The following is an 11547-nucleotide window of genomic DNA, read 5'->3' on the forward strand; positions in this document are numbered from 1 at the left end:
TGGCGGAAAGTATTAAGCCATCAATGCCTAAGACAGAGAAAGCAAGGGAATTCATAGAGAAAATTAAGGAGTGTTCACAATCGGAATTGGCTGACAAGTCGATTGTAGGAAGTCTCATGAATGAGCTAACTACAAAGAAGTTTGACTGGTCTCAGCCAATCCATGATCATTTGACGCACATGTCTAATCTGGCAGCAAAGTTAACGACCTTGGGAATGGAGGTACATGAGCAATTCTTGGTCCAATTCATCATGAACTCTCTACCTCTTGAATTTAGCCAGTTCCAGGTGAATTACAACACCATTAAGGATAAATGGAACTTTAAGGAATTAAAGGCTATGCTAATTCAAGAGGAGGGGAGATTAAGGAAGATGAAAGATCAAGTTGCTAACCTCGTAGGTCTTGGAAGTGCCAGTGGCAGCAAAAGAACATCAAGTAGGAAAGGCAAAAGGAATGCTAAAAACTTCGTGAAAGGACCTCAAAGTCAAATCCAGAAGGAAAAGAAGTGTTTCTTTTGTAAGCAAGTAGGACACTTCAAGAAGGATTGTCCTAAAAGGAAGGATTGGTTCGACAAGAAAGGTAAACATTACAGCTTTGTTTGCTATGAAATGAATCTTGTTGAAGTTCCTAATAATACTTGGTGGTTAGATTCTGGTGCTACTACTCATGTGTCTCATATTAAACAGGGATTCTTTTCGATCCAGCCCATAAGAGGACCTGAACAGTACTTGTTCATGGGAAACAGGATGAAGGCACAAATAGAAGAAATTGGGACGTATAGATTGATCTTGGACACTGGAAGTCATGTGGATCTTGAAGGATGTCTCTATGTACCTGAGTGTGCTAGAAATCTTGTTTCTGTTAGTAGGTTGGACAATTTAGGTTTTAGTGTTAAGGTTGCACATGGTGTTTTCACATTGTACCGAAATGATTACTTTTATGGTAGTGGTATTTTATTTGATTCACTTTATAAGTTCAACCTTGATGCAAAGTTTTCTGAATCCCTATTTAATGTTGAAAGTCGAGGCATTAAGCGTAGCGCAATTAATGAAAGTTCTGCTTTCTTGTGGCATCAACGACTAGGTCATATTTCCAAAGAAAGAATTAAGAGGTTAATAAAGAATGAAATTCTTCCTCAGTTGGATTTCAGTGACTTAGATGTATGCATAGACTGCATTAAGGGAAAGCAGACGAAACATACTTTAAAGAAACCAGCCACAAGAAGCACTCAGCTTCTTGAGTTAATACACACAGATATATGTGGCCCTTTTGATGCTCCTTCATGGAGTGGCGAAAAATATTTCATCACATTTATTGATGATTACTCACGGTATGGATATACCTATCTACTGCATGAAAAGTCTAAGTCTGTGAATGTTCTAGAAATATTCATTGATGAGGTGGAAAGGCAGTTAGATAAAAAGGTTAAAATAGTGAGATCTGATAGAGGTGGTGAATTTTATGGAAAATTCGATGAAAGTGGACAATGTCCTGGTCCATTTGCAAAATTACTTGAAAGTAGGGGCATATGTGCACAATACACAATGCCTGGTACTCCTCAGCAGAATGGTGTAGCTGAGAGGCGGAACCGTACCTTAATTGAGATGGTTAGGAGCATGTTGAGTAATTGCTCATTGCCCCTTTCTTTGTGGATATATGCATTAAGAACTGCAACGTATGTGCTGAACCGGGTTCCTAGTAAGGCAGTTCCTAAGACTCCTTATGAGCTGTGGACGGGAAGGAAACCTAGTTTAAGACATCTACGTGTGTGGGGTTGTCCAGCAGAAGTAAGGCTATATAATCCACAAGAAAAGAAACTTGATTCTAGGACTGTCAGTGGATTTTTCATTGGCTATCCTGAAAAATCAAAGGGGTATACATTTTATTGTCCTAACCATAGTACGAGAATAGTTGATTCGGGTAATGCTAGGTTCATTGAAAATGGTGAAACTAGTGGGAGTGGTGAACCACGAAAAGTGGACATTAATGAAGTTCAGGTTGAAGTTCCTTCACCTGTAGTTCCACCTGAAGTAGTTGTTCCTATTGTTGCATCAGACTCTAATGAAACAATAGGACAACATAATGATGAGCTAATCCCACTAGCTGAAAATACTATTGATGAACATGTCATAATTCAAGAGGAGAATAGTGAACCACAAATACCTTTAAGGCGATCTGGAAGAGAAAGAAGATCCGCCATTTCAAACGATTACGTGGTTTACACTATTGAAAATGAATGTGACTTAAGCATCGATGACGATCCGATCTCATTCAAAATGGCCATGGAAAGTGACAATTCTGAAGAGTGGTTTGATGCCTCAAAAGAAGAAATGAAATCTATGGATGATAATCATGTATGGGACTTAGTAGAGTTGCCTGATGGTTTCAAAACCATTGGTTGTAAATGGGTCTATAAGACTAAACGTGACTCAAAAGGTAAACTTGAAAGACGCAAGTCTCGCCTTGTTGCTAAAGGTTTCACCCAGAAAGATGGCATTGACTATAAAGAGACCTTCTCTCCGGTTTCAAAGAAGGATTCTCTTAGAATTGTTTTGGCTTTGGTGGCTCATTATGATCTTGAGCTTCACCAGATGGATGTGAAAACCGCTTTTCTGAATGGAGATCTTGAGGAGGAAGTATATATGGACCAACCAGAAGGATTCGTGGTCACAGGAAAAGAAAATTTGGTGTGTAAGCTGAGAAAGTCAATATATGGACTAAAACAAGCTTCTCGACAATGGTATATAAAGTTTAATGATACCATCACTTCATATGGTTTTGTAGAGATCATTGTTGATCGATGTATCTACATTAAGATCAGTGGGAGTAAGTTTGTGATTTTAGTCCTATATGTTGATGATATTTTACTTGCTGCAAATGACATGAGTATGTTACATGATGTGAAGAAGTATCTCTCTAAGAACTTTGAAATGAAAGATATGGGTGAGGCATCTTATGTGATCGGAATAGAAATATTTCGAGATAGATCACAAGGACTGTTAAGTTTGTCTCAGGAAGGATATATCAATAAGATCTTAAAGAGATATAAAATGGAGAAATGCTCTGCAGGAATAACTCCAATTCAGAAGGGGGACAAGTTCAGTAAAATGCAATGTCCTAAAAATGAATTGGAGCTGAAAGAAATGGAAAGAATTCCCTATGCATCGGTGGTTGGGAGTTTGAACTATGTTCAAACATGTACTCGACCTGATATCAACTTTGCTGTTGGAATGTTGGGTCGATATCAAAGTAATCCCGGAATGGACCACTGGAAAGCTGCAAAGAAGGTTCTCAGGTATTTGCAAGGCACCAAAGAGAACATGCTTACATATAGGAGATCTGATCAGCTGGAAGTTATTGGATATTCAGATTCAGACTATGCCGGATGCGTTGATAGCAGAAAATCGACGTTTGGCTACTTGTTCCTATTAGCTGGGGGAGCAATATCATGGAAGAGTGGAAAGCAGTCTGTCATTGCTACTTCCACTATGGAGGCTGAATTTGTGGCATGCTTTGAGGCCACAATTCATGCACTATGGCTGCGGAACTTTATCTCAGGGCTTCGGATTGTCGACACTATAGCCAAGCCGCTGAGAATTTACTGCGATAATTCAGCAGCTGTCTTCTTTTCAAAGAACGACAAGTACTCGAAGGGTGCTAAGCACATGGAGTTAAAGTACCTGTCTGTTAAAGAAGAAGTTCAGAAACAGAGAGTGTCATTCGAGCACATAAGGACGGACATGATGGTAGCGGATCCGCTAACTAAAGGTTTACCACCCAAGGCGTTCAATGGCCATGTAGAACGTATGGGTATTATAGATAAGGCTTTGCTATTTTAGTTATGGGATGCTCATTATGTATTTGACACCGAGAATTCACATAAAGTTATGTTTCTGATTTATTTATTATGTTATCATTAAAGTATATGTATACACTTATGGTTTGTAGATAACATATGGTTGGTTTGAGAAATAAAAGTTTTTCTCATATAAGGACTGATATAAAATTAGAATTGATTTGTGATACATGGAAGGGACTATGTCGTTTAATGGCATACAACCGCCATGATTCGATCAATCCAAATTTTAATAAAGATCAAGTGAACTTGATATAAAAGTGCACATTAAAGTTATTGAACCCTTAAGTCGATACAAAGGTCAAGTGGGAGAATGTAAGAATATTTTATATTCAATGTGACCTATGTATCTATTGGTTTAATATAAAGTTCAAGTTCATATTAATGTTTTAGATTCTAATATAAAAGGCGATACTGTGATGGATCGGTTTCTATTAAAGAGTTAGAATATGGGTGTATTGATAACCCTCCTACTTTACCTTATATTTAAAAATGTCCTTAATCTCATGATCATATATGTAAAAGGTAATAATAATGGAATATATTAATTACCATAAGGTCAAATATATATATGATGATATATTATAATGTTGTAGTGCGGTTATAAAGAAGAGTTGTGTTACAGACATCTGTTTGATGGATATAAACCAACACGTCTCTTAGATTATTATAAAAGGACTCGTACTCCTTTTATCAAAAAAAAAAAAACGAAAAGTCTCTTTACAACACTACACTTATAGTTTTTTTAAGGAGAGATTAAGGAAGGTTTGGGATTTCTTGTCCATCAAGGAAATCACCAAAGAGAAGGTTAAGGAGGAGAAGATCAATTGGTGGAATTGTATCCAAGCATGGATCAAGGTTAGTGTTTCTACCTTCTTTAGAAATGTGTTAGGATTGAATTAAATCAAATCTAGATTAGGTCTTGGGTGTAGATTTCATAATTGAAATCATAAAATTAATTAACACAAAAGATCTAAACCATCAGATTAACGGGAATCTTCGTTTAAGACGAACGTTTTCCACTCGTTTTACCGTATCACCTCTATACTCTCTCCACCATTCTTCAAACGATCATTTTCTTTTGTTTCCTTTGATTTTTCTTTTCTCTTCATTTCTTCGTTTGATGAACCTTCGTTCCTTTGAGAAAATCGACGATTTTAGGTGAATCTACTTTTTTTTTATCAAACCATTTATTGTTTTGTTTTCAGTATTCAGTTTTTTTGTTACAGGAGAATCCGCTAAAATAAACGTATAACTTTTTGAGATGCATTCTTATTTGTCTCCAAGATCTTTTTTGGAGTCTTGAGAAATATATGAAATATACTTTCTTCAAAAAATTTATCTACCATAGTATTCAAGTTTGATAGCCGCCAACTTGTTATTTCTGAAAATACGAGTTTTCCAAAAACCAGCATTTTGCGATAGTAAAATCCTTTCTTTTTTTTAAAAAAAAAAAGGGCAATAGTAAAATCCTTGTTTTTGCATGCAACAAATTTTTTTGATCGCTTTTTAATTTTTACATTCTCTCTTTCCATTACTAGCAAAAAAATTCTCCTATTTTTTATTTTTATTTAAACAAGAGAAAAGACCTGAATTAGAGTTCTATGCAACTTACAATGTCAAGCTCCATGAAAAGCCTCCTGAAAGGCCTCCGATACATTTCTCAAGTATTTGGTAATCAAGCTCCTCTTCTCTCTTAAAGTTTATTTGTTGTTGAATAAGAGACTATGATTAGTCCATTTGATCCCTTATAGTTATATAAAAACACGAATTCAGTTTTGAAATACTATATATGGTCAATATTATATAGACTATATATCACGTAAAAAGTTTGCATGCACTGTGATGATATTTGTGTTGAATAAATAGCCAGTTAACACTTCATTTTTGTTTGGGTGTTGGTTCAAACTATGGCAGAAAGTGGAAAAGAAGAAGAAGAGATAGAGATAGGGAATCCAACAGACGTAAAGCATGTAGCCCATATTGGTTGGGATGGACCATCCGCTACTCCTGACTCCGCGCCAAGCTGGGTACGTATTTACCTTATGCATGCATGCCTAGCTAGGATTAATTTATATATTTGGTTTTAATGTGGTCTATATTTGCATATTTGAAAGATGAACGAGTTCAAAACTGGAGGCGGGTTGGAATTTGGACAAGGAGGCGGAGAAGATGACTCCTCCGTGAAATGTATGTCGGAATGTGGCGGCCGGACCAAAGATTTACCAAAACTACCAAAATCTACGAGGAAAGCGGCGTCCGAGAAAGGTTCTCCGACAAAGGAAATATCATCAGATAAAACTAAACGCAAATCTTCTAAAAAAGGAACAACATCATCGTCAAGAAGACCAAAGGAAGTGTCCGAACTAAACGATCTTTCTTCGACACATGAAGTTCCGAAGAAGTCGAGGAGGAAAAAGAAGACGAAAGAAACTGGAGGATCAACTAGATCGATTAGAAGATCTGACGTGGATAACATGTCAGATTATATGTCTGAGACTGGTTCTGTAAGATCTATGCCTCAATTCGACAGCAGAGATGATTTTTGAAAAGGAGTACCAGAAGACTGAGAGTTTTTCATGCTTGTATATTGCTTAATGATTTTTCACTGAACATACCAATATCAGTTTATTAGTCTTCGTTTTTGCACTATTATTATCGTTATTTACTTAAGAATATCTTTTGTACATCATCCAAAACTACCATCTATCAATCTTTGGATAAGATGAACCAATTCCGTACTTAGAAAAGAGAGTGGTGCAAGTGAGATAAGCAAACATTGATTGTCCAGCTCTTGTGTGTTCTGCGATAATCCAATGGAAATAAGAAATCACCTCTTCTTTCAATGCAAGTACTCTGAGAGCACCCCCATTAGTGAACCCCATGAAAAGGGTTCACAAAGTATTTTTTTATTATATTTTTTTTCTGATTGATTTTTGTTTTAAAAAAAAAAAATTTAATCGGACCAATTGCGGGCCGCCACGTACCGTGGGGTCCGCGTTACAGTGATGAAACCGGTTCATTTGGAAGAGGTGGAGAGAGACAAATTCATCACTATTCATTATTTTAATATTTTTTTTTTTGGAATCTGTGTGAACCCCCGTAAATTCACTAATGGGGGTGCTCTGAGGAGGTTGGAAGGGTCTGAACTAGAGACTACTATCTAGGCCTAATCAAATCTAGATTTCAGTTCGTTTTTTTTTTCGTTTTTTTGGTTTTTCAATTTATTAAAATTACTACTACATATTAAAACCATATCTAATTTGGTTTGATTCAGTTTATATACTATCGATTTTCGGTTTATACGGTTTTATAAAAAATGTATTTATTTATCTCTTATAACAAATTTTAGATATGTTTTTTTTTGCTAATCCAAACCAAATTAGATATGGTTGATCGGTGATCGAGTTATTTCGATCATCTGATAAATCAATAAATAACTCTCATTCTTAAGTTTATCCAATGTTTTGTTTATCATATTGAACAGTATTTTGATACTTTAATTAAGTAGGAAAATGATATGTTACGAAAATATTGTAAGTGTTACGACTTTAACCAAACACAAAATATAGTTATTGCTGAATGGAAATCTTTCAATGTTGCCGATAACTTTATGGATATCTATCAGTTGAAATGTAGGGAAAACAAAAATACAATTCTCGATTAAAATACATTATGGTTAATGATTCAACATACATAATAAATGGACATGACGATGAAAGATTCAACGAGGATAAATGCATCGATTGAAATTGAACCTACAGCTTTTGATGATGATTCTCATATATACATTACTGCAAGCCTTCGCGAAATTTATGTGGAATCAGCATTGTTCCGGAGCCAATATGAGAGCAAGAGAATGAATCCTAGAAAGACGTTAAAGAGACAAACCAAACATAACCCAATCTTAATCAACCTCATCTCCTCCTGTCTAGATCCCTCGTCTCGGTTCATTTTAAGGTCTTCGATATGGAGATGAACACCAGGATCCCTTAGCTTAACCTTGCAACTCAACAGAGCCGAACCACAAGTCCCCTGAACGTTGCTGTTCACGTATATGTTGATCCTGCAACCACTATGACTTGCTATGTCTACATCCCTAGGTGCCACCATCACTGCCCCGACATTTCTCCCGTTCAAGTTGATTCCGCCAATGCCTGATTCAGGCCCTGGATAATCATCTTCTCCACCTTCCATTTTTTTTGTTGGATAAATCAAAAAATGAGTCTGTCCCATTCCTTCGGGAGCATGATATTAGCTCTATATGCTTTGCTTGGTTCTTGGGGTTTCCCAAAGTTCTTTACTTTTATTCTACAATTAGAAGCAAAGTGCTATATTCTACGATTTGCATATAGCTAGATTCATTACCCACCCTAAAACAAAATATTGTTTTATAATCCGCAGATAAGGAGTAGAAATACCCTTCAAGGGTGTACTTATTTATTGCACACGTTTAAACGTTTTAGCGCAAGAAAAACATACAACTCTGAGCTATATGAAATGCAAATACGAAAACAAATGGCTTCAAGAGCAAAGTAGCTCATGAAGTTTGAAACGAACCAGAAACTGGGGACCAAATGGCCCCATCAAGACAGATAACATTCCCTCTCTTAACTTATGATCATGTTGGTGGGTTATACTTTCTTCCATAACACAACAAAGAGGAGAACGTTTTATTATTGACAGAAGCAAATAACACGCATTAAAATATCAAATCTAGTTTCCGCAATTTCATTGTGGCACTTGCATGAGAGAAAAAAATAGTCCAGGAAAACGACCTTTGAGCAGAAGCAACATCAATTGTAGAAGTCTGTTGGTATCTTTTCACTGACAGTGGAACCGAAGTTAGGACCACCCTTGCGATATTGGATAAGAAACTCGACTGGATATCCCTTCAATTTATGAGGGACAAGGTCCAAATCCTGAAACGTCAAGGCTGAAAATAGCCATTGTCCAAAAACAAAGGAGTGAGGCTCAAAAACAGCTCACGCAATGAGAACTCATTTCACTTCTGTGAAGAAATGACTAACCCTTGTCAGATACAAGTGTATCGGTTGTAAGGGCATTGATTTGATCCAGATTGAATATCTGGGGAGAGGGTAGAGGGAACGGGACTTTGTTCACCATGAAATCCCGAGGACCCGCCATTGCCTTGTGACATATATCAAATTAGTAAAAAAAACCAAACAAATAATCCCTAACAATCTAGGCTTCTACAGTTCTAATTAGCTTCACATACGCTTTGAATGACAAAGTAGCACCTAAAAAATCATTGGAGTATCTGCCAAAAACCGGTGAATGATTTGATCTGTTACCTTAGCAATTGGAAACGGAAGCTTCACATATCGAGGCCATTCACGAATCATATCAAACATGATCTCTGCCTGCAAGGAAAAAACTTGAAAATCAAGCCCATTGAGCTAATGCAGTGACAGAGAGAAAGAAGGACTCTATGATTATACCAAATCGTGAGGGGTAAAGACATCTGGACCACCCAATTCATAGGTTTTCCCCATGCTGGAGCCATCATCCTTTAGAGCTGCAACGATTGCTGCAGCAACATCAACCACATATACGGGCTGGAATCTGCAATGAAGTTATGGTTAGGGAAAGAAATTGATCATGGTCACTGTAAATTGCTATGAACTGGTGAAAAGAATTAGACAAAGGTTTAGGACATACTTGTTGGTCCCACCACCTATGAGCGGGAGGAAACCATATTTTTTAACGAACATTGCCCAGGGGTTCAAGATTCTGTCCTCTGTACCAATCATGGTCGCAGGTCTCATCACTGTCGCCTAGTAAAAAAATATACATCAGGAACTGACTAGAAGCAGAAGTCTGATGAAAAAATGCATATGCAAGCCATCCCAGGTACGATTTTAGAGTTCAATAATAACATCATATACTGTTTTTCCAGTCCAACACAAGAAAAAAAATCTAAAGGATCTACCTTATATCTGAAAATAAGTAGGATCATGACAATAATGAACAAAAATATTACAGTGGTGATTACAGATGAGAGTACCGTGTGCCAAAATTTGGAATAAGTTTACCTCAGGCAGCGCGTTCAAGACAGCTTCCTCAGCAGCAGCCTTTGCCCTCTGCATTCTTGAAGGAGATGACAAAGAAGCTCCAAGACAAGAAACTTGAATAAACCTCATTATCCCACCATGTTCTTTGGCCACCTGAAACAACAAATCCACCAAGCCCCACCATAATTAGACATAAACAAAAGAGCATGACACTGCAGATCGTATCATCCTGAAGGTTAAAAATGTTTAGCTCATTTCAGAAGCGCACAACAATATCATGAGTTAAAAAATGGAAACATCTTCAACAGAGTTTCCGGAGATGGTCTATCAGGATGCAAACACATACCAATGCAAGTTTCTCGGCCATGTGATGATTCACCTCTTCGAAACTGAAATTTCTGGTCTCGTACTCTCTTCCTGAGGGATTCGAAGATATATCATCCACAAATTAAAAGAACAGTGTTGCTTATTAAAAGATCTAATAATATAAAAAAAAATAAGTACCAATTAGATTGATAACGACATTAGCCTTTGCCATGACGGCCTTAATCGAGTCTTCATCTCTTGGATCAAATTTCATCGGTACTACCTGGTATATACAGTCAACACACATCAAAAGTGTGTTTGTGACATAACCTTAAAAGCAATGTGTTAAACAAAGAAGAAAAAACATTACCTGTCCTAAATCTCCCATCAACTTGAGATGTCGAGGATTGTCCTCTGAGCCTCGGAAAGGAACTAGCACTTGTGATCCCATTTTAGCTGAAAAAAAAGAGATTCATTTGCAAGTAATTAGAAACCCAAAAAAATGTAAAGGAAGAACAAGATTGATTTACGCGGCTGGGTAATAGCAATGTGTTAAACCAAACTCACCAAGCTGCTGCACAAGATAACGACCAAGAAACCCAGTGGCTCCAAACACCGTAGCTACAATGCCACTGCCAAAGCAAAGGAGGAATCAAGATCTCATTATACTAAAGCTGCTGCAAAACCCCTAAGAGATGATACATTTCTCTATAAAGTCAGCTAAATCAATGAAAAGCAGTCTTTAAGAGCTCAAAACCACACAAAGGTGATACAGTCTAAGCTTGCGTTATCCTAACACACACAATTAACATTTCTTCAGGATTCGAAACCGCTATAAGAGAGAAATGAGATACCTGACGGAAGATCTGCCACCAGTACCCTTGCGAGCGAGGTGTCCCACGCCCTTTGTAGCAAGGGAGGACGAGTATCGACGGTTATCAGCTCCATTCACTGAAGCACAAAACCTATATATCTCATTAAGCAACCTAGAAAAATGCGAATGGGATTAAAATCAAATGGCAGAAAACTTAACGGTGGTGATCGGAGACTCCATAGAGCGATCTGATAGAAGACGACGAATAGATCGAAGCTCCTCCGCCGAGGGGACGTTGGACTAGTCTCCTGGAAACTGCCTGCATCCTCGAGAAGCAACAAACACAGATGAATGAGAGAGAGAGAGAGAGAGAGAGAGAGAGAGAGATTTGCTGCCGCGAGGGTACAGGTACATGGGCTCGGCCCAAACACAAGATTTTGGTCACTTAAAATGTACTAAAGCCCATGTTTTGCGAATGAACCGAATCAAATTATGTTTTTAGAGTTTACACTATTTAGGTTTTTGGTTTTACTTGA

The 11547-nt window shown here is 37.3% G+C and overlaps 3 protein-coding genes across 3 annotated transcripts; 1 reads left to right on the forward strand and 2 right to left on the reverse strand.

Annotated features, from left to right (window-relative positions):
* Window positions 1-4209: 4209 nt before the first annotated feature.
* Window positions 4210-8638, forward strand: LOC106365309 (CRIB domain-containing protein RIC6). The gene is made up of 3 exons (XM_013804759.3): window positions 4210-5530; window positions 5774-5886; window positions 5974-8638. Exons 1-3 carry the CDS (start codon window positions 5461-5463, stop codon window positions 6403-6405), a joined length of 615 nt encoding a protein of 204 aa, XP_013660213.1. The 5' UTR covers window positions 4210-5460; the 3' UTR covers window positions 6406-8638.
* Window positions 7493-8092, reverse strand: BNAA09G43780D. Its single transcript, XM_013804671.3, has one exon. It carries the CDS (start codon window positions 8090-8092, stop codon window positions 7670-7672), a length of 423 nt encoding a protein of 140 aa, XP_013660125.3. The 3' UTR covers window positions 7493-7669.
* On the reverse strand, window positions 8266-11442 carry LOC106368938 (NADH dehydrogenase [ubiquinone] 1 alpha subcomplex subunit 9, mitochondrial). The gene is made up of 12 exons (XM_048765113.1): window positions 11231-11442; window positions 11052-11148; window positions 10765-10829; window positions 10568-10653; window positions 10396-10480; window positions 10238-10308; window positions 9913-10044; window positions 9539-9654; window positions 9319-9442; window positions 9172-9240; window positions 8887-9007; window positions 8266-8792 (listed from the first exon to the last, which is right to left on the reverse strand). Exons 1-12 carry the CDS (start codon window positions 11334-11336, stop codon window positions 8653-8655), a joined length of 1212 nt encoding a protein of 403 aa, XP_048621070.1. The 5' UTR covers window positions 11337-11442; the 3' UTR covers window positions 8266-8652.
* Window positions 11443-11547: the final 105 nt, after the last annotated feature.

Source organism: Brassica napus, chromosome C8, assembly GCF_020379485.1.
Source record: "Brassica napus cultivar Da-Ae chromosome C8, Da-Ae, whole genome shotgun sequence".
Classification (NCBI taxonomy): domain Eukaryota; kingdom Viridiplantae; phylum Streptophyta; class Magnoliopsida; order Brassicales; family Brassicaceae; genus Brassica; species Brassica napus.